Source organism: Saccopteryx leptura, chromosome 1 (genome assembly GCF_036850995.1).
Source record: "Saccopteryx leptura isolate mSacLep1 chromosome 1, mSacLep1_pri_phased_curated, whole genome shotgun sequence".
Classification (NCBI taxonomy): domain Eukaryota; kingdom Metazoa; phylum Chordata; class Mammalia; order Chiroptera; family Emballonuridae; genus Saccopteryx; species Saccopteryx leptura.
The window spans coordinates 252,019,887-252,042,517 of record NC_089503.1 but is presented as its reverse complement, the minus strand read 5'-3'; the positions used below and the strand labels follow the sequence as shown (position 1 = coordinate 252,042,517).

General features: G+C 50.8%; 1 protein-coding gene across 8 annotated transcripts; it reads right to left on the bottom strand.

The window, feature by feature from the left end:
- Positions 1–60: 60 nt before the first annotated feature.
- TYK2 (tyrosine kinase 2) lies at positions 61–22,335 on the bottom strand. 8 transcript variants are annotated; one of them, XM_066346514.1, is made up of 25 exons: positions 22,293–22,335; positions 20,741–20,835; positions 20,415–20,629; positions 17,171–17,294; positions 16,904–17,051; positions 16,388–16,551; positions 12,871–13,237; positions 12,215–12,418; positions 11,968–12,125; positions 10,086–10,194; positions 9,806–9,995; positions 9,620–9,729; positions 9,342–9,524; positions 9,182–9,269; positions 8,272–8,399; positions 6,349–6,484; positions 6,111–6,265; positions 5,055–5,205; positions 4,503–4,600; positions 4,201–4,393; positions 3,779–3,903; positions 3,195–3,367; positions 2,857–2,974; positions 1,338–1,448; positions 61–1,255 (listed from the first exon to the last, which is right to left on the bottom strand). In XM_066346514.1, the coding sequence occupies exons 3-25, from the start codon at positions 20,608–20,610 to the stop codon at positions 1,121–1,123; spliced, it is 3,564 nt and encodes a 1,187-aa protein (XP_066202611.1). In that variant the 5' UTR covers positions 20,611–20,629; positions 20,741–20,835; positions 22,293–22,335; the 3' UTR covers positions 61–1,120. The 8 variants fall into 8 exon arrangements, 7 of the variants coding, with proteins under 7 accessions (XP_066202611.1, XP_066202640.1, XP_066202650.1 ...); XM_066346543.1 differs by having other exon boundaries at positions 3,225–3,367; XM_066346553.1 differs by having other exon boundaries at positions 12,263–12,418.
- Positions 22,336–22,631: the final 296 nt, after the last annotated feature.

Sequence of the window (22,631 nt, the reverse complement as noted above, 5' to 3'; positions counted from 1 at the left end):
TCTAACATGAATAAATAAATAAAAATAATTTTAAGTAGAAACATTTTGGTAAACACCAGATTAACAATATCAAATATTTATTAATTGTTTTTATATCTCTCAGCTAAGCATTATACACAATCTCATAGCTCTTTACATTAGTCCTCCAAGGTAGCAAGCATGACCATCCCCAGTTCATAGTTGAGAACTGAGGCCCAGAGAGGGAAAGTCACTTGCCTGAGGTCACACAGGGAGGAAAGGGTAAAACTGGCAGTCTTATCAATGTGGCATGTAGCCTTCCCAATTTTTTGCTGGTATATTTAACAAGTAATTATTGAGCACCTTCTGGGTTCCTGGCACTGGTCTGATTGTTAGCTAGTGATTTAGATGTGATACAGGTTGAACAGTTGAATCTGGCTTCTTCAGTAGTGCCTTGCAGTTGCCACAGTCCCCAGAAAAGCAGAAGCTTGCTGAACAAGGACCCAAGGACTACAGCCTCCAGGACAGGAAATAAGAGTTTAAAAGTAGCTAGTAGAGATGGATGGCTTAAGGGTTGGAGCTGGGGGAAGGTATAAAGATTGGAATGAAGGCCCGATTAGCTGTTTGTCCTGGATCCCTTCAGAGCCTGTGTCAGGTTCATGACTGTGGAAGTTGCTATGGTTTGAAAGTTTGTGTCCCCTCATGATTCAGATGTTGAACTCCAAATGCCCAATGTGAGAGTATTAGGAGGTGGGTCTCAGGAGTGCACAGGTCCCGCATGAATGGGATTAGGGCCCTTTTAAAAGAGATTCCAGAAAGATCCCTCGTCCCCTTCCACCTTGTGAAGACACAGTGAGAAGACACAGGCTAGGAACCAGAAAGAGAACCTTCACCCAAACGGAACCATGCTGGCATCTTGATCTTGGACTTCCAGTCCCCAGAACCGTGAGAAATAAATTTCTGTTGTTTTTAAGCCACCCAGTCTGGAGTATTCTGTTACAGCTGTTGAGAAGATGAAGACGAGGAAAGTTGGGTCACAGACCTGGGGTCTCGGAGTAATGCACAGGGAGTGGATGACACCCACTTTCCCCAGGGGTGGAAGTGGGAGGCCCTCTGTGGTGTCTACTGGCTCCGATTCCCAGAGCAAAGCAGCTGACAGGCTTCAGCAGACACTGAACACTGAGGGGGCCTGGCCCCGGTATTTCTCATGGACTGTTTTCAGGATGGGTATGAGATTCTGGAAGTTTGGCCGAAATGAGGCTTCTGCTTCCCAGCAGTTCTTCATGAGAAGATAGATCTGGGGGAGAAAAACTGGGGCTGTGGTCACTGCTCTGTCCACAGTCTGAGGGTGGGGACAGGGGAAAGGAGGGAGATCTCACCTCATAGGGACATTTCTCTGGCCGCGGCAGCCTCTCCCCTTGTTCCAGCAGCTCCGTGAGCCTCAGTACTGTCATCTGCCCCTGGGTGAGGCCTATGAGCTCAATGAATTTCTACAGAAGAAACAAGATAAGTCTTCAACAAGCAGGTCTGCCTAGGTAGAGGTCAGGAGCTTCCAGTGCAACTACAGGGGGTCTAGCCCTGCCTGTACCACTTCTCAGCTGCATAACTTTGGACTTAGGATCTCACTTCTATAGGCTTCAGTTTTCTCATCTATAAAATGGGGTGAAAACGTCAATCATCTGGGATGTGAAAGTTACATAAACTCATATTCATAGACTAAGTCTGAGTCACGTGTTTGCTGTTGTTATTAAGCATCCCAGCAAGTTGTTAACCTGTCCAGGATCTTTTTTCTCCTATAAAGGTACTCTGATTTACTTTGGGAATAAACCCGAAACATTCTCTTGGCTCCTCCCCCAGAGCAGGCCAGGCCAATACTGTAGCCTATGGATACAGTGATTGTCTTCCAGGAGGACACATGACCCAAGCTGGGGCAATCAGTCCTGAGAATTAAGGGAAGAGAAGGATCCTTTTCCCCCTCATCTGGGGGGAATGGGTGCCGGGAGGGCAGGGTAGGGTGTGGGGCTGTTGCCACAAGAGAGAAGGCCTGCCTGAGATGCTAGCACAGAGAACAGAAGAGCTAAGGGATGGAGAAAATAAGATTCATAACATGAAGGTCTAGGTTAAGCTGTGTCCCAACTCTCCCCTGGAATTTGTAAATATACTGCTCACAAAAATTAGGGGATATTTCAAAATGAGTATGAAGTGATAAAAAAAGCATTTTATTTATTTATTTATTGTGTGTGACAGAGACAGACAGAGAGGAACAGATAGGGACAGACAGGAAAGGAGAGAGATTAGAAGCATCAATTCTTTTTTGCAGCATCTTAGCTGTTCACTGATTGCTTTCTCATATGTGCCCTAACCTGGGGGCTACAGCAGAGTGAGTGACCCCTTGCTCAAGCCAGCGACCTTGGGCTCAAGTTGGCGACCTCGGGGTTTTGAACCTGGGTCCTCTGCGTCCCAGTCCGATGCTCCATCCACTGCACCACAGCCTGGTCAGGCAGCATTTGATTTTTTTTTTTATTTTTTATTAAACAAGAAGATAAGAAAAGCAAACGGATAAGTCAAAGAAAGTTGTTCAATTATGCAAATGAGATACAAAACCAACTTTTCCTTTTTTGGTGAAAATGTACTATACAGAAGGCTGAAAGTACTGGAGTATCTGCACGTTCCTTGATCCCCTAATATTTGTGAGCAGTGTAGTAGAATAAGCTGTTCCTATTTGAGTGGGGTTTCTGTCACAATCAAAGCCCCTGGCATTGGAAGTAGCCCATTTTACAGATTTGGACTGTGAGGCTCAGGTGGATTAAGCAGTTGCTAAACAGGGGGAGCTGGGAATTAAATGGATGCTTTTCTAAATCCTTTAGCATGGGGTGGGAGTGCAGGCCTGGCTCTCACCGATGGAGGGCTTTGGCTAGAGTCACAGTAGGTCAGCAGTTCATACATGGTGACTCCAAAGGACCAGACATCAGATGCATAATAGAACTTATACTCCTTCAGGCACTCAGGGGCATACCTGTGGAAAGAGGGCAGTCAGGCCTTGGGCCAGACCAGGATGGAGTCCTTAACTGGGGCTTTGGAGCTCTCTGGCCCTAATTAGGGCCCCATCCTTAATGGGGAGCAGTTTCACTGAGACCAAGCCCTGTCATGTGAGACCCCAGCACCCACTTCCACCCTGTCTGCTCCAGATGACCCTGGCAACCCCACTCAGCTCTGGCTGGGTTTCGCCTGGTCACCAGAACACTGGGCTGTCCCCATCCTCGCACACACGGTAGTAGTCATGGCCTTCAGGCACAGCCTTGGCTAAGCCAAAGTCCCCGATCTTGACCAGTCTGTCGTTGTCCAGCAGCACATTACGGGCAGCCAGGTCTCGGTGGACATAGTGCTGCATGTGCAAGTAGGCCATGCCCTGCGGAAGGGGTGGGATGAGTCATGACCAGTGGGCCAAGGCAGGGCCTGAGGGGCTGTGACCAGTATGGCTGGGCAGTGGGGAAGGTGTCAGGGTAGGCTTGAGGGACCTGGCAGGATAGCAGGTGGAGTCCAGCAAAAGGGAGCAGGGCCGAACAGCAAAGGAGGGGTTACAGAGGGGACCCTGGGCACGGGGCTGGTGAATTGGGCATGGCCCAGTGAGCAGAGGGAGTCTCAGAAGTGATAACTAGAGAGGTTGGGGACCAGGCTGGCATGGGTGTGGCCAGATGACAGGCTGAAGGGGCATGTATTGAGAGCTGGGCCAGAGCTGGGCCGGAAAGCAAAGGCATGGGACACTCAGGCCACGCCAAAGAGGAAGAGGCAGTTTTGGAGCAGGAGTGGGCCAGCCTACCTCACAAATCTGCTGGGCGAACAGCAGCAGCTGGGCCAGCCCCACGCTGTGGCTGTGCCGGGGCAGGTAGTCTCGGAGGCTGCCCAGGGGCATGTACTCCATGACAAGCTGCACTGACTTCTCACCTAAGTGCAACAGAGGCAGGGGTTGAGGGCTGCCCACCCTGAGCCCTTCAGTTCCCCCACCCCAAAGTAAGGAGAAAAGACCAAGACATGCCCACACTAGGCCTAGTCCCCAGGTGGAGTGGATCCATCCTGAAACCCATCCCTAGTCGGAGGAAGGAGCCAAGAGTGGCTCCGGCCCATCCTGGCCCTAGCAGAGCTGGGGGTGGGTATGGAAAGGAGGCAGCCCCTCTATACCTACAAATGGGATTAAGAAGCTCTAACTGGCCAAGCCCTAATGGACTTGCTGGTCCTGCCCACCTTGGTTCTCACAGCAGCCCTTGTACATGACAATGTGCTCATGGTAGAGTGTGCGCAAGATGTCGATCTCCCGCCTCCAGCCAGCATGGAGCTGGGGGCTACAGTCCGCCTTTAGAGCCTTCACTGCCACCATCTCGCCAGTGCCTTCGTTGGTCGGGTCATAGCAGTACAGGCTGACCTTGCCAAAGTGACCCTGGCCAAGATGTAGGATGGTCAGTCCCAAGCCCATCTCCCTGGGCCCTGCCTTTAGACAGGTCTCTTTCTAACAGCCAGACACCTCCACAGGCCCTCCAGGTCCTTACCTCACCCAGATTCCGGACCTTTTTCAAATAGCGCTTGTGGAAAACAGTGGGGTCTGATGCTGGCAAGACTGGGTTCACATTCAGGACTTCAATAAGATCTGGAAGAGCAACAGTGGGTGAGGCCGGACCATGACCCTTCACCCAGCAGGTCCATATTCTGGGGCACAGAAAGCAGGTGACTGTTTCTCCCAACATCCAACCCAGAGATCAGGAAACTTTCTGTAATAGCTGGGAAATTCTACTTCTGGTCCAAAATGCTGAGTGGGCAGCATTAAACTGACTCCTAGGATGTTCTGAGACTAGATAAAGTGTACAAACTCTTCATCAAGAGAGACAAATGAATAGTAAGGGTCGAACTCAGCCAGAGAAGTTGTGGCTGTCCCAAGCAGACCATTAAGAACTTGGGACATTCCCCTCATCCTCTCAAGTGAATTAGAATCCGGTACACACCCTGAGCCACTGTAGGGGGACCTTGGGGGCACTGTGCCTGTGTCAACAGGGATCCCATCCTGTCCCCCTGCCCCAAGGTCCCAGCAGTGGGTTGGGGCTCACTTTGGGGCTGAAGGTGAGTGAGGTCACGAAGGATGGTGCGAAAGGAGGGCCTCCGGGCTGGCTCATAGGTCAGGCACTGGCTGGTGAGGGTGGCCAGCTCTGGGCATGAGGGTTCAGGCAGTTGATGCTGCTTCCGGTAGAAGTACTCTTTCTGTGGGGAAGGGGACCTAAAGAGTCAGTGATCCCATCCTCCCAATACTCCTTTCCCAAGAGGCAGTTAAACCCCCAGAGGGGCAGAGATCAACCAGCCAGATCCTTGTTCTGTTATCTCCGTTTACAGATGAGGCAACTGAGCTTCAGCAAAGGGAAGCTGACTTGCCTGCTGTCACAGAGCCAGGTCTTGAACCCAAGTCCAGGAGGTTCTGCTGTGTGGAGCAGCTCACAATTAACTCTTCCTGGCAGGGGTCCCCAAACTTTTTACACAGGGGGCCAGTTCACTGTCCCTCAGACCATTGGAGGGCTCCCACATACAGTGCTCCTCTCACTGACCACCAATGAGAGAGGTGCCCCTTCTGGAAGTGTGGCGGGAGCCGGATAAATGGCCGCGGGCCGTAGTTTGGGGACGCCTGCACTGGCTTCTACCTACCTCTGCTGCCAGGAAGCTCTGCAGATGCAGCTCCCTGAATGCACTAAAGCCTCTAGGCCTTTGCATAAGCTGTGCCTAGGCTACCCTTCCCTAGCCTGGGCCACTGCAGTATTTCTGCACTTAGATTTAAAACTTTCCTCTGGGAAACCTTGCCTGATCCCTCCGTCAGGACAGGGGCATCCCCTGGGACCCCTTCCCCTTACAGCCTGTGCTTCACCCATCACTGCCCTAGTCACTGTGCCTAAAACTGAAGCAGTCACTTATTTGCTATGTGCCACAATGACCTTTGAGGTTGGGACTACAGTTAACCCCAACTGACAGATAACTCAATAGAGCCCCAAAGAGACGAAACAACATATTTAAGGACATAGGCTAGAGGGGGGACAGCTCTGGACCCTGAATGTGCCCTCTAAACTCCTGGAGGTGCTGGTCACTTTGTGGGAAGGGCCCAAGAGTCACCATCACTGTACCTCAGAGGGGCTGCGGTCCTGCAGGGGTGCCTCTCCATCAAAGCAGATCTCCAGGAGGGTGGCACCAAAGCCCCACTTGTCAGCGGCAGTGCTTAGGCTGCTGGCCCTGCCAGACAGGCACTCGGGGGCCATCCAGGGGACCCGCTCTACTCGCTCTGGGGGCCAGGGCCAGAGGTCACCAAGGGTGGAAAGAGTGAGGTAAGCCCGTCCCCATGCCCAACCTTGTCGCAGTCCTCACCCTCTTTGGAGAGCGCACCCAGGCCCACACCAGGGTCGCTTAGTTTGATGAATGGGCTGGTGCCCTCTGCCAGTCCCAGACGTGCTAGCAGGATGTTCCGGCCACACACATTACCATGAACCAGGCTCTTATCCTCCTGGGGTAGGGTAGGAAGGAGAGGGGGCATGACCACTAGGGGCCTACAGACCATATCCCTACCCCATCTCACAGGGACAGCCCATGTGACAAAGACAGTCATGGTCATCATTGGGATTCCAATAGACTGTCATTGTGACTGGACACAACTAGGTGCCCAGTGGGTTCTTCCCATTCTCCCAGAGCTGGTCAAGGCTCTTGGCCTGGGACAAAAGGCCAGAGGACCCCATTGCTGTCCTCAAACTCATGCCAAGCACACTCTTTCCCCAGGGCCTTTGCACTGTTTGTTCTCTCTGCCTGGGATGCACCTGGGGAATCATCTTTCCCCAACCCATCTATTTAAAACTTCACCTCTTCCCCAACTTGTAACAACTCTTTAACTCCACTCCTGTTATCTCCCCATGGTTCTTATTACCTTCTAATATTTTATAGGCCCTGGCTGGTTGGCTCAGTGGTAGAGCATCATCCAGTCATGTGGATGTTCCAGGTTCGATTCCTGGTCAGGGCACACAGGAGAAGTGACCATCTGCTTCTCTACCCCACCCCTACTCCTTCTTTCTACCTTCCTCTCTCCCTCTCTCTTCCTTCCCCTCCTGTTGCCATGGCTAATTAGTTTGAGCATGTTGGCCCCAGGGCTCTGAGGATGGCTCATTGGCTTTGCCTCAGGTGCTAAAATGACTCGGTTGCTGAGCAATGAAGCAATGGCCCCAGAAGGGTAGACCATCACCCTGTAGGGGGCGTGCCTGGTAGGTCCCGGTCAGGGAGCATGTAGGAGTCTCTCTGCCTGCCCGCCTCTCAATTAATAATATATTATGTAACATGTAACATACTTATTATCTTTTCTTTATTCCTTCCAACTAAAAATGCTGACTCCCCAAAGGATAGACACTTCTGTCTGTGTTGTTTTTTGTGTGTCCCTATGGCCTATGGCAGCCTGGCACATAGGGGATGCTTTGAAAACTGGGGTGACTAGACCAGGAGGAGCTGGGAGTAAATGGCAAAACAATGACAAGAGGCAGCCTAGGCCAGGCCCTCTTGGGGGGGGGGGGGTCGGGAACCTTTTTGGCTGAGAGAGCCATGAACGCCACATATTTTAAAATGTAACTCCATGCCTGACCTGTGGTGGCGCAGTGGATAAAGCGTCAACCTGGAAATGCTGAGGTTGCCGGTTCGAAACCCTGGGCTTGCCTGGTCAAGGCACATATGGGAGTTGATGCTTCCAGCTCCTCCCCACTTCTCTCTCTCTGTCTCTCTCTTCTCTGTCTCTCTCTCTCCCTCTCTCTCTCCTCTCTAAAAATGAATAAATAAAATTAAAAAATTAAAAAAATTAAAAAAAAAATGTAATTCAGTGAGAGCCATACAACGATCCGTGTTCGTTACACATTATCCAATAAAAATTTGGTGTTGTCCCAGAGAACAGCTGTGATTGGTTCCAGCCACCCGCAACCATGAACATGAGTGGTAGGAAATGAATGAATAGATTGTAATACATGAGAATGTTTTATATTTTTAATGTTATTATTTTTTTTATTAAAGATTTGTCTGCGAGCCAGATGCAGCCATCAAAAGAGCCACATCTGGCTCGCAAGCCATAGGTTCCCGACCCCTGCTCTAGGGCCTCAGACACCAAGTGGAGAAGTTAAGTATTATTTGGGGGCAAAGGGAGCCTCCTCTGCTCATGGATATGTGAGCAGAGGCAGTTTGTGGAAAGACCTCCCAGGGCCAGTGTGTGAATAAAGGATATGTTGAGACCTCCCTACCCTACTGACTTGCTCACAGGCCACATACCAGGTAGCTGAGGGCACTGGCCAGCTGCTGGGCCACTGTCACCTTCCAGGCCACAGGCACATGGCCCCTCTTTTGCCGCAGCCACATGTCCAGGGGTCCATGCTCCACGTACTCTGTCACCATGATATCTGCAAAGGCCAGCTGCTGTAGGGGCTGCCCACCTGCCTCCACCCTCCAGGGCGCCAGGGAAAGAACATGGGGGCTGGGACTGTGAACATTAAAGCTGTGGGGCAAAGGTGTGTGGGGGAGCTTGAGAGCGACTTTGGGGGGAGAATAAATGCGAGATGGAGAGTAGACTGAGTGGGCACAAGGTAAGGCAGGGTCAAATGGTGTCATTTGGGCCCAGGGTGAGTCTGGGGCATAGAGTCAGCTGCCATGTCAGTGACAAAGGTGAGGATGGGTCTGGGGACCTGCAAGTAAATGCAGACAAGTGGAGGTGGGAGGTGTAGAGCTTGAAGTTGGGGCATAAATGATCTAGGATCCCACAGGGTTGGGGTGCTCAGGGTGGAAGGTATGCAGGGTCAAGTTGTAGGCCAGCATCAGGGGGAAGAAGAGATGGACACATGGGTTCATGTTCTGGGGCCTAGCTGGGGTTGTCCTGTGCAAGGAGTTTTCAGTTACACACAGAGTAGGGGTAGGGGTAGTGGGTGGGGCAGGGGCTAGGTCTGGGAGAGCTGGGGTACCCAACAGGGGCTGGGTTGTACAGGTATCTGGGTGGTAGATAAAGGGTGGGATGTAGTCAGGTTGTAGTCAAGGGTTGGAGTGCAGGCAATGGTCAGGATTCAGTCAGAGGTTGAGCTGCAATGAGCTGGCATATAGTCAAGGGTTGGGGTACAGTCCAGGGAGTGGGTACAAGTCAGGGGGGGGTCAGCCTGTAAATGGTGAGGAGCGTGTGCTGGGGTATACTCACTTTTGAAGCCATACACACAGATACCGTAGACGAAGGTCAGGTGCACGTGTGAAACCTGGCTCATGAGGCTGGCCGTCTCATAGAAGGCCTGTACAGACAGGCCAGGTCAGGTGGCTGCACATCCTGCCCCCTCCCACGGCCCCTGACTGCACTCACTCACCAGGGAGATGTCATGGTGACTGGGGTCTAGCACCTTCAGCACCACACGTAGCTCCTGCCCCTGGCCCCCGTTGGGCAAGGTGCGGTCCCCACCATCAGACTGGTCCTCCTCAGGGCTGCCGCCCCCAACTCGCATGAGGCCCTCATACACATTGGTCCTTGTGCCCTGGCCCAAGTGGGACAGCTGGGGGAACATGGCAGGGAACATCTCCATGACCATGGCTAGTGACTGCCCTCCCATTTCCCCCAAACCCAGAGGGGCAGCATGCCCACACACACTTGGGTGATGTCATCTTGGCAGACTCGGTGGAATCTGAGCTGGCTGAGGCTCAGAGACCTAGACCTGGTCCTGGTCTGAGGCCCCCGCATGATGATGAGGTTGGAGATCTCTGGAGGCAGAAGCAAAGTCACTGAGGGCTGGCACGGGGGGTGGAGCTGCCACCCCACCCAATGGCCCCGTCATACCTCCTGGCTGTGGCAGGCAGCAGTGGAGCAGGGAGAAGCAGTTGTCATCGACCCGCAGTGAGCAGCCCTGTAGGGTGGCCCGCAGCTCCCGCACACTGGGGAAGGACCGGTCCCAGCTCTCCAGCCTGAAGGTCCCTGCATGCAGGTCGATGGGGAACTTCCGCAGGCGCAAACGCTGCACGCCCTGTGCCTGGGGAGGGTGGCCGAATTAGGGTGGTGAACAGGGGTCTAGGCAGGGAGTGCACCCAGCCCAAGCCCAGAGCCCCTACCCTAGGCCCACCTGGTCCCGCTGGGCCACCGTGAGGATGAGGCGGCTGAAGTGGCTGGTGCTCCAGTGGATGAGATATAGGCCATCCTCCTGCTGCAGCTTGGCCAGAACAAATGGTTCCCTGTGGGGGACAAGGGAACAGTGTTAGGGGACACTGCTGGACCCCCACCCAGCAACAAGGACACTAATGCCTGCCCAGAGAGACACACTTGTAGCTGGGACAAATGTCAGACATATCTGCTTATGTGGTGATACTGAGTCTGGGACACACACACACAGCTATAACACTGTCACACACAACAATGCACATAGAGACACAGGTATACACTCATGCGTAACAACTGTCAGACACCATCACTGACATAGTGATGCAAAAAGAGATAGGAACAGCTGTCAAAATGCTGACGGGCACACACCCAGACATAGACACTCACAGGGTGACATTCAATGGACAGTCTATCACACATCCAAAGGACAATGATCACAGACACAGCTGCTTACCCAGTGGTGGTGCAGGGGCATCAACATCCCAGAGACAGAGGTGACAACCAGCATGAGCATACACAGGTTTTACAAGGCAACACGGCAACACAGACCCAGACACCAGCATATGTGGTGGCTCACATGCTGCTACAGATTGTCTATGTCCTCCTAAAATCCATATATTGAAGCCCTAACCCCCAATCTGATGGTACTAGGCGGTGGGGCCTTTGGAAGGTGATTAAGTCATGATGGTAAAACCCTCAGGAATACGACTAATGCCTTATAAAATGGGCCCCAAAGAGCTCCTTTGCCCCTTCCACCATTTGAGGACACAGAAGACACCAGCTTTGCTGGTACCTTGAACTTCGACTTCTGGCCTTCAGAACTGAGACATAAATGTTGTTTCTAAACCACCTACTCTATGGTATTCTGTTATAGCAGCTTGAACAGACTAAGACACACACTAACATGGCCCACAGCATCTGTACAAGTGGCACACACCTTCTGTGACAAAGCACAGCACAGCACTTGTGAGCTGTGGCTACTTGCCCCTTCTCTGGTGTAGACACCAGACTCAGAGGGGTCAGAACTCTTAGAAACCCCCAGGGGCAATCCCAGTGTTATAGGTAGAACAAGGGCTCCAAGGCACAGAACCAAAGACAAGATAAGTGGATAGTCACAAACCATGAACTGGCAGCACACAGGGTGGCCACAGAGGCATATGATCACCACATAAGCACTGACACTTCATATTCTCTACCCTACAAGTTCAAATGGAATCACTCAGTGACCCAAAGTACCAGGACAACACACACCTTCAGGGGTGTAAACACCCACACATATTTCTGACTGGCCACCGCGTTTGTATGAACGCCTCACAAAAATCGCCCGTCCCATCACGAGTCACAGTCACAGGAGCAGTGACACTGCCACATGCCAAATGGGTTGTTAAACATTCAGACATGCATGGCAACAGTCCCAAACTCAGGCACTCTCATCAAGACATGCCACCCATTCTACTGCAGACACCCTCTCTCCCTCTATCACCCCTGGCGCCACACTCACATGCATGCACACACTCAGACAAGCGCACATGTAGATGCACTTCCATATAAGTACACACAGATGAACACACATGCATGCATATACGCACTCACACAAGCACACTTAGATATGAATGGATATACATGGTAGTATGAGTGAATACTTACATAATGCATGCCACACAGGCAAACACATATGCACACATTCACAGGTACATGAGACACAAATGCATGCACACATGCAGGCACACACTGAGAAATGAACACACACAAACATGTGTACACATCTCGTTTGAGCCCTACAATCTCCAGAGCTCAGGGTCTAGTTGGCATGCCCATGCCACCCAGCCTCCCTTCTGGGCACTTACAGCAGGGGTCCATGGATACCATCCTGGATACTCATCACCAGCCGTGGAGGAGCCACCTCGTGGCATAAGTAGTGGCTCGAGTCAGCTGTCAGGCGGAAATAGCCATCCACTAGTGAGACCAAGGACAGGGCGATGGCCCGAGAAGGCAGAGTCAGCTCCTATAGGCCATGGGATGTCAGGCAGGTGTCGCAGGCTGGAGATGCCCCCTAGCCCGGCCCTCTGCCCAGCCCCCAGTCTCAGGTCCCACCAGGCATTTGTCCTGACAGTGGATGCTGACATGGCGTTCTCTTAGTACCACATGAGTGATGTCCTGGAAGTCACAGAAGTAGGCCCATGGCGCCTCCTGCGGCCTATCCATGGGTTGAGTGCCCAACTCTTGGGCCTTGGCTTTCTTCCCAGATAAGCCAGCATGAGTATTCCTGCTGCTGCCACCATTACCACCACTGGGACCCTGGAAACCCAGCATGTGCAGAGGTTGGTTTGAGCAGGGCTATGCCTGATTAGTCCCCCAAACATTCCCCATGTGGACAGGCTGGAGCTGGAGGGACAAGGAAATCTCAAGTACCCTTCACCTTTGAATCATGGTGTCACAGGTGGAACAGGGGACTCACCCCCAAGAGATACACATGCCAGAAGCTGGAACCTCAGGGAAGGCAGAGAGGAGAATCCTAGCTCTCTCATCCCTAAAGTCCAAAAGGGTTACCAGAGGTGCCAACCCCAGAAATCAGGTCGCCAGGAGGCAGGCAGAGAACACTCCCCAAGAAACAGACCTCAGGGAACAGGAGGACACACCCTAGAGCCATGTGGGAAAAGGGCTCACCACAGCCCCCCTCAGAGACCAAAGCCAAGAAGCCCCTGCCCAACCCCACCTGGACCCCCAGATGGAAGAGGCGCCTGACTCACCTCTCTCTGTACTGGCCGCCACTGGATGCCACCAGTGCCAGTCACCAGTACCTCATGGGTGGGGGGTTTGACCACAGACTTGGGCTCAAGGTCCCCAGGGGCCTGTCCACTGTCCCGTATGGAGCATGGCTCCCCCACGTCCTGGGCTAGCAGCTCTAGGTGGCACACAGGCACACTCTCTGTACCGAAGCGGGGTGCCAGACGCTCAAGTGTGGCCAGGTACTTGACCATGACGAGCTGCTGGGACAGGCAGCCTGGCTGGAAGGCCCGCAGGAACCTGCAGAAGATGATCCGCAGGCGGAGCCGTGTGAACACATTGTGCTGCCGGATCTGCTGCCGGAAGGAGCACGGGATACAGTCCTTGAAGCTGTAGAGATGAGATGATCAGGACGGGCTGGTTAGGGGTCTGTCTGGGTTACAGTTGACACGGGATAAATGACTTAACCTCTCTGAACATCAGCTGTCTCATCTAGAAAATAAGCAAGCTGTCATGAGGTGGAAAGAGAATTGTGATAAAAGGGCCAGCACAGGGAGGCTGGGTGGAATCGGGATTGAGGCAAAGAGCTCAGAAGGGGACTATGGAGCTGAAATCCCAGCTCTTGGGCAACTTCCTTATATTAAGCTCTAAAGGGCTCTGCCTATTCATCTGAAAAATGGGTAGAAACAGTGCTCACCTAGTGGGCTGAAGACAGAATAATAAGTACTATGTCAGTTTCAGCTATTACAATTAATAAAGTCACTATTGTATTTATCATTAGTATTATGATCATCAACAAAAGGTACAATTCTGGGAGCCCCATCTGCTCTTCACAGAGCCTTGCCCTCTAACCCCATCTCCCCATCACCTGCCTTGATACAACTACTAGTATAGCCCCCTAAATTACAGGTTTCTAAGTCTCAGTCTCTATGTCCTAAGCCTTCTCTCCCGCCCCTTGACTACAGGGATCCTAAAGCTTGAGGCCCTAGTTGCCTTCTGCCCCCACTTCCAAACCTTCCAGGGCTCCCTTCTGCCCTGGGAAAAAGGCCCCTTGGCTAGTGCTTTGCCAACTCCTGCACTTGAGCAACCATATTCCAAATTCAGTTTCCTTGGAAATAGGCTTTGCCACCTTCTGCCTCTGGGCCTTTCTATAGGCTGCTACTTCTGCCTAGAATGTTTTGACAACACAGGCCACATCTGGATAAAGCCAAATAAAAGCAGACTCAACTTTCAGGTCTTAGCAGAAATACCATCTGCCCTGGGAAGTGTTCTCGGACCTCCAGACTGAACAGGCTGCCTCCTCTGGCTTCCCAGCATCCTGTTTGCTATCACAGCCCTAGTCTTCCAGAGTGATAACATGACAAACTGAAAAATATGTGCTTTAAGAACTGCTGGTCCTTTCCAGTCTACCTGAATCATTACCAGCTAGAAGCAGCGGTCATTGGGACTTGGACATGAGCTACAAAGTATAGAATGGTGACAACAATTCCAGTGCCATGAGGACTTTTCCTGGATGTGGACTTTTCCTGGACTCCTGCTCCCTGTGACAGCTCCTAACAGACTGAACTGTGGTTGGGTTGCATTTTTCAGGAATTTGGCATGGTGATGGGGCCAACTTGGACTTGGTGAACATGTTAAGGACACTACTCTTTTATGGATTCTTGCTGTATTGGCCAAGAGTTTGCTTAAAGGCTTTTAATCACTGTAAAAAAAAATAGAAGACTGGATAAAGAAGATGGGGCACATATACACCAGGGTATACTATTCAGCTAGAAGAAATGATGACATCGGATCACTTACAGCAGAATGGTGGAATCTTGATAACATTATGCAGAGTGAAGTAAGTGAATCAGAAAAAAACAAGAACTGCAGGATTCCATACATTGGTGGGACATAAAAATGAGACTAAGAGACATGGACAGGCGTGGGGTGGTTACGGGGGGGGGGGGGGAGGGGAGAAGGGAGAGGGGGAGGGGGAGGGGTACAAAGAAAACTGGATAGAGGGTGACGGAGGACGATCTCTCTTTGGGTGATGGGTATGCAACAGAAATAAATGACAAGATAACCTGGAAATGTTTTCTTTGAATATATGTACCCTGATTTATTGATGTCACCCCATTAAAATAAAAATTTATTTATAAAAAAAAAAAAAAAAAGAACAGCTGGTCCTGCCTGACTGGGCGGTGGCGCAGTGGATAGAGCATCGGACTGGGATGCGGAGGACCCAGGTTCGAGACCCCGAGGTAGCCTACTTGAGTGCGGGCTCATCTGGTTTGAGCAAAGCTCACCAGCTTGGACCCAAGGTCGCTGGCTCGAGCAAGGGGTTACTCGGTCTGCTGAAGGCCCGCAGTCACAGTATCTATCCCTCTCTCTGACTCTGTCTCTGTAAAAAAAAACACAACAAAAACAAAAAACAAAAAAAATAAAAAATAATAAAAAAAATAAAAAGAAAAATGCCCTGGCCGGTTGGCTCAGTGGTAGAGCGTCGGCCTGGCGTGCAGAAGTCCCGGGTTCGATTCCCGGCCAGGGCACATAGGAGAGGTGCCCGTCTGCTTCTCCACCCACCCCCTTCTCCTTCCTCTCTGTCTCTCTCTTCCCCTCCCGCAGCTGAGGCTCCATTGGAGCAAAGATGGCGCGGGTGCTGGGGATGGCTCCTTGGCTTCTGCTCCAGGCGCTAGAGTGGCTCTGGTCGCAACAGAGTGACACTCCAGAGGGGCAGAGCATCGCCCCCTGGTGGGCAGAGCGTAGCCCCTTGGTGGGCGTACCGGGTGGATCCCGGTCGGGCGCATGCGGGAGTCTGTCTGACTGTCTCTCCCCGTTTCCAGCTTCAGAAAAATATAAAAAAACAAACAAACAAACAAACAAACAAAAAAAACCCAAAAAAAACAACAACTGCTGGTCCTGAAAGACCCAGCTTTCCTGCTGCCTCTTCCTGACAGTGTGCCCTGATTACTTCAGCCCTCAGCAATGGAGACGAGCATAACTAGATCCTTCCTTCCCTTAAAGTCTAAGGAGTTTTCTAAACTCACCTTGCTCTAGCGACACTTCCACCAACATACCAGGCACAGTCTAACCTCAGGACCTTTGCACTGGTTGTTCCCTCTGTATAGAATTCTTCTTCCAGATATCCACATGGCTCCCTCCTTTACTTCCTTCAATCTTTGAATGTGAATATTATCTGCTTTTGAGGAATTCCCTGACTACTCAATTTTCAATTACACATCCCTCACTCCCTGACTTTCTCCTTCTTTCTCTTTTCCTGTTGAAATTTCCCCCACTGCACTTTCATACCATCTAAAACACTATACATTTTACTTTTATATTTTCTTTATTGCCTGTCTTCTTCACCAGGTGAGCACCAACAGGGCAGGGATTGTCTGACTTGTTCACCTACCAGAACTAGTGTCAGCATACACTAGGGACTCAATAAATGTTTGTTAAATGAATGAAGGTATGCCAGCATGCAAGGTCTGCCTTGGCCCCAAGATGCCTGGGTATTCCCATCCACCTACACAGTGTCTCCGACCCATTCCCAGACACCTGATCTTCTTGGCCACCTTCTCCAAGGGAACACCACGGCAGAGAGCAAGGTGGCAGAGGTGCAGAAAGGCCATGCCCAGGCTCTCATTCTTAAATTGTTGGATCTCCTCCTCACTCGACAGCTCCCACAGTGACGCCACGTCATTCACAAACTCATGCTTGCCCTGTGGATGGGGAAATAAGGCTGAAAGGTAGGCCTGAGACCCTGTTCACTCCGTAGTTTCTGACCACTTTGGGGAGGGAAGGCAAGGGACTCCTCATTTTCTGGAAAGGCCAGATATAGAGCATTCATGCCTCCTCTGCCCAACTCTATGCCTGTGGCAGACATCACTAATTGCTCATAGCACTTTTTCCTATGCAGTCCTAAGAGTCTCAGAACCCTTTGGTTCAGACAGAAGAAGGATCCTAGAAGGCATGAGTTGAAACCTATTAGCTATAACTGGGGAAAGAAGTGGGGGTTCCACAACTGCCCCTAAGTCTCCCTTAAACAATCCTACCTCCCAGCTCTGCTCACACCTGCTCAAAGAGGTACTCAAAGGAGGCTGGATCCAGGAGTTGCATTCCCTGCTCCGCCTGTTCTGATGAAGTCTTGGCCCCTGGGGGCCCGCAGCGGTAAATAGCTGGCTCCTGAGGATTTGTGCCATGCCAGTTTCGGAAATAAAACCTACAGGAAGAGAGGGAGCACAGGTGGGGTTGAGTATGGATTTAGACCAGACCTAGGAAGGTGTGGTTCAGGAGAGGAGACAGAATAAAAGGGGGCAAGCCTTCCCACAGGCCACCCACCTCATGCGGAAGTACAGTGTCAGGTTTGTGTCTCTGCAGACCTCCAGAATATGGTTTGGGGGCAGCCAGACCTGGGCCTGGGCATCAAAGAGGGCAAAGAGATTGAAGCAGGGTGGAGTGATGCCTGAAATAGGGGAGAAACAATGTTAGGAGTCAGCATCTGCTGCCATCACCCCATGGGCCCCCAGACCCATTGTCTCCCTTCACAAGCCTTCCTTGCGCCTCCTCCCCTCATGACAGAGAACAATGCAATATGTTGACCATGCTGTACACTTACAGTGGACTACATTTTCCAGCCTCCCTTGCAGCTAGGATGAGGCAATGTGATTGGTTTCTGGCCCATGGGATGTGAGCAGGCCTAGAAATAAACTCTCCTGCTATCTACCTTGCCCCAGGGTTGTTGGAGACTCCTTGTGCCAGGTGGTGAAACACAGAGGTGAACCATCTGACCTGCATTTGGTTTTAGGTAAACCTTTATTATCTTAATCCAGAAAAATTGGGGGAGGGGAGGAGAGCTGCTTGTTACTGCAGCAAAACCTACCTTAGACTCATTAACACAACTCTACTTTGACCTCTCTGTGAACTCCAGCCTGGAAGACATATCCAACTACCTCCTGGCTGTCTTCCCATGGATGTCACAAGCCCCCTTAGATATGCCTTGTCCCAAATATATTTCATCCGAGCTCCTGCTCTGTAAGCCTCTGCCTCAGGCGCTAGAGTGGCTCTGGTCACAACAGAGCGGCGCCCCAGATGGGCAGAGCATCGCCCCCTGGTGAGCGTGCTGAGTGGATCCCGGTCAGGTACATGCGGGAGTCTGTCTGACTGCCTCCCCATTTCCAGCTTCAGAAAAATACAAAATAAATAAATAAATATTCTTGGGGGGGGAAAAAAACTTGGAAAGTACACTTGAAGCCCCCACCTACATCCACCTCCTTTTTCTTCCCACAAAAAGGTAATCATACTTCTGAAAGTTTATCATTTTCATATTTTCTATGATCTAGTCTTGAATATTATAAACTCAAAATATGGTATTATATCATAGGTATCTTTCTGCAATTTCCTTTTTCATGCCACATGATGGTATGTGTAAAGTTGGTTAAATTCTCTTTTTGTGGCTCTATAGTAGGGGTCCCCAAACTTTTTACACAGGGGGCCAGTTTACTGTCCCTCAGACCGTTGGAGGGCCGCTACATACAGTGCTCCTCTCACTGACCACCAATGAAAGAGGTGCCCCTTCCAGAAGTGTGGCAGGGGGCCAGATAAATGGTTTCAGGGGGTCGCATGCAGCCCGCGGCCGTAGTTTGGGGACGCCTGATCTATAGGATTCCAGTGTTCAACCATACTATTATTTATTTGTACATTCACCTGCAGAGGAACTTTAAGATGGTTTCTGTTTTTTCACTAAGATAAAAGAGGCAGCTCTCAACATTCTCATATGCTTCTCCTGGAACACAGGAGTAGAGTGTCTATATGGTGAATATCTAGGAGTAGAGCTATGTGGCTTCAGAGAACGTACATTTTAACCATGTTAAATGATGACAAATTGCTCTCCAAAGTCACTGCATCCAAGTGTACTGCCTCTCTCAGAAGGAGAAAGCCACCCTGTGAGACAACTTCCTAAAGAGCCAATCTGATTGTTTCATTTTCTGGCTTAAACCTTCCATGGCTCCCTATTGCCCCCAAGAAAGTCCAAACCCTCATCACAAAATAACCTTAACCTAGACCCTTACAGTTATGTTCTGGTTTCAATTCCTACTTCTCCTTCCAAATTCTTTTTTTTTTTCCTCTGTGTGAGAGAGACAGACAGACAGGAAAGATTAGAAACATCAACTTGTAATTGGGTCATTTTACTTGTTCATTGATTGCTTCTCATATGTGCCTTGACCAGGGGGCTCCAGCCAAGCCAGTGACCCTGCGCTCAGACTGGGAGCCTGCACTCAAGCTGGTGACCTTAGGGTTTCAAACCCGAGACCTCAGCATTCCAGGTCAACGCTCTATCCACTATACTACCACTGCTCAGGCCCCCTTCCAAATTCTTGAAACTGACAATCTAGTTACTCTTAAAGATGTTTTGATTCCTCAAATAGATCAGGCTCTCTGGGCTTCTGAACATGCTATTTCCTCTGAAAGACAAGTTTCACTTCACCCAGCACGGCTGTTTGAGTTAAGAATCAGCCACTGCCTAACTTTTGGTGGTGCAGTGGATAAAGCATTTGTCCTGGAAAGCTGAGGCTGCCAGTTCAAGACCCTGGGCTTGCTCAGTCAAGGCATATGTGGGAAGCAACTACTATGAGTTGATGCTTCCCACTCTTCTCCACCCCCCTTCTCTCTCTCTCTCTCAAAAAAAAAAAAAAAAAAAAATCAATAAAAAAGAACCAGCCACTGATTGAAAAGTACAAGGTATTGCAGAAATCCACCAGAAGGTCCCCACCCAGTCATGAGGAACGGAGTTTGAGAGGACTTCCTGGAGAAAGGAGCAGGCAAGCTAAGTCCCCTTGAAGAGACCTCCTCCTCCCCTGGTGGAAGAAATTACACTCTTGAGCACATTGACTGCAGGTTCTTCCAGCCATTCCCTGGTTCCTTATTGCTCTCAGGAAAAAGTCTTAACTCTCAATTCCTCCCTCTGGTGTATAAGGCATGTAAGATCTGACCCCGAATGACAACTCCCCATCATCTCCCACCAGGACATCATGTCTGCCCTGGCCTCCCTGCTCCCTCTCTCACCCACCACAGTCGATTTCCCCTATAGCAGCCAGAGAGCACGTGTGAACATGAGTCCAGTCACATCCCTCCTTTGCTCATGGTCTCATGGTCTCACCTTACTTGGAGTAAAATCCAAAGTCCTCCCTGAGGCCCACAAGGCCCTGCATAGTCACCTCCTTTGCCTCACTTACTCCTATCTCCCCTCATTCTAGCTGTTGTTGCCAAGTTCTCACCTCAGGGCCTTTGCATTCGCTGTTTCCTCTGCCTGGTACCCATTTTCCCCCCATATATCTCTGTGGCTCCCTCCCTTATATCCTTAAGTTTAAAACTTTTCAACATCATCTCTCTCCTCCTACACAGGTTTCTTATTTATTATATTTCTTACTGATTTCCCTATTAGAATATCAGTGCTACAAAAGCAGTGATTGGGGGCTGGCACACAGTAGGCACTCACTCGGTGTCTGTTGAATGAACAGGCAAGACAGATGGATGAATGGGGTTCAACTGTTGCCAGCATCTCCACCTCTGCCATAGGACTCACCGACTTTTTGTGCGATGTGAATGCAGACTTCCTCTGCGGTCAGTGTGACCTCGCTGAAAGTGACCCAGGGCTCCCTGCCACCAGGGCCAGCCCAGTGCAGAAGCACCTTCAAGCCTCCTCTGGTGGCCATAAGCTGATCTTCATCCCCATCAGGCTTGCTGCCTCTGGCGGTGGCCCCCCAATGACACAGAGGCATGCTCTTGACAGCTGCTTGGCTTGGAAAGAATCTCACATTAGTCTCCGAGGCCTCAGCCTGGAAACCCCTGTTAGCACCTCAACCTACTGCCCATTTAGACCGCATCCCAAAGGGAATATTCTGAACTCACCTTTGGTATAACCTTGGGCACCCAATTCTCCTCCCAGAGCCTCAGTTTCCACATCTATTTGATGGAATTGGGATATGTATCCCCACCTTTTAGACCTGTCATGAACAATAACAACATCCAACCCTTTTATTGGATAAATTGGTACCAATATAAAGATCTACTCAGAACGCATTATTCCCAAAATAATCAGGCAGGCAGGTGTGGTCAAACAGACTTGGGAAGTGAAACTGAGCACTCCCTGTGTCAATTCAGGCCAGTGACTTAGCCACGCTGGGCCTTAGTAGCCCCATCTGGAGAATGTATTGATATAATAGATGCTGAGAAGGCTGCATCAGTTGTGCCTGACCAGGCGGTGGCGCAGTGGATAGAGTGTCAGACTGGGATGCAGAGGACCCAGGTTCGAGACCCTGAGGTCACCAGCTTGAGCGCAGGCTCATCTGGTTTGAGCAAAAAGCCCACCAGCTTGAACCCAAGATCGCTGGCTCCAGCAAGGGGTTACTTGATCTGCTGAAGGCTCGTGGTCAAGGTACATATGAGAAAGCAATCAATGAACAACTAAGGTGTTGCAATGCGCAATGAAAAACTAATGATTGATGCTTCTCATCTCTCTCCGTTCCTGTCTATCCCTCTCTCTGACTCACTCTCTGTATCTGTAAAAAAAAATAAATAAATAAAAACAAACAAACAAACAAAAGATAGTTGTGACATTTCAACACGATATTGCATATTCACAAGCATGTTTAGCACTGACCTTGATAGAGGCCTGAAAAAATAACAAACATGACAAAAACAAAAGTGTAATAAAATCATTATTATTAATTTCATCTTTGCGATCACTTTTTCTCTTTCAGGCGAATATTCCTGCCTCCCACATCCACCCCCATGAGCGACTCTCTGGAGCCTAGGAGGTGTTTAGTTCAGCTCTCTCCCCCCCTACCCAGCTCCTGACTTTTCCAAGGCCAGGTCCAGGGACTAGGTCTCCTGAGGTCTCCAGTATCTCCAGGGAGGGGCTGTCAGCCATTCTCCTGATGTTACTGACTTAAGGCAAACAATGATGGTAAGAGGAGAAGTAATAGCATAATGTCAGATTCCTCTGGAATCGGCTCCACTCTCTGATCCTGTTTCCTTATCTGGAAAATGGTCTCTCCCTCAAAGGACTGTGGGGAGGATTCAGTGAGATGAGGGAGGAAGAAGGTTTGGCACAGGGCATGGCATGCATTAGGCCCTTGATAAATGTTCGCTACCATTGTCTATTAACGTTTGAGAAAAGATCGTGGGAATGGGGCTTTTGATGCCCATCTTTCCTTGTCCCCATTGGGACCAGACCCAGCTTTCAAGATGGGGTCAGGGTGAGGTCTGCGCTCAGGAAGGCTGCACCCCATAGACCAAAACCTCCAAAGTGGTGTGGACCCACCGGCATACACTCTTACGGAGGAAGTAGGTGCTTCTATCCACCTCCTGCCATGCGCGGCCGGTCCCAGGCTTCCCGCCGGCCGCATCCCTCCTGATGACCTCTGGGGGGCAATCTTCCCGTGCCCTTCTCCACACTCACCCTTCCCTGAGGACTCTGGCTGGAACCGCTGACCCAGTCCTGCTACAGGAAGCAGCCACTTTCTCATCACTGCCAAGATGCCGCCTCCCATTGGCCGCCTGAAAGGGGCGCACTCATTGGCTTCCGCCTCTGGTCCGTCACACGTAACCAATGGGCCTCTCGCGGCACAACGAAGGCGCTCCTATTGGTCCTTTGTTCACTTTTCGCTCAACCGCGATTGGCTGGGTCGGCTCCAGGGCCGCTACAGCGAGTGGCTCAGGCGAGGTGGGAGAAGACGCGGAAGGGAGTGGGTTGCACGAGCGGACAGTGTTTTCCATCCGCAGGTGATGGGCCCTACTC

What these genes read in the sequence shown, in the direction of transcription:
- TYK2 (XM_066346514.1), bottom strand. Translation starts at nt 20,610, where the DNA reads ATGCCTCTGTGTCATTGGGGGGCCACCGCCAGAGGCAGCAAGCCTGAT. An exon ending in CTGTGTGTATGGCTTCAAAA is followed by an intron (nt 8,400 to 9,181) that starts GTGAGTATACCC and finishes TGGCCTTTGCAG; the next exon opens with ATATCATGGTGACAGAGTAC. An exon ending in GGGCTGCTGTGAGAACCAAG is followed by an intron (nt 3,904 to 4,200) that starts GTGGGCAGGACC and finishes TGTTGCACTTAG; the next exon opens with GTGAGAAGTCAGTGCAGCTT.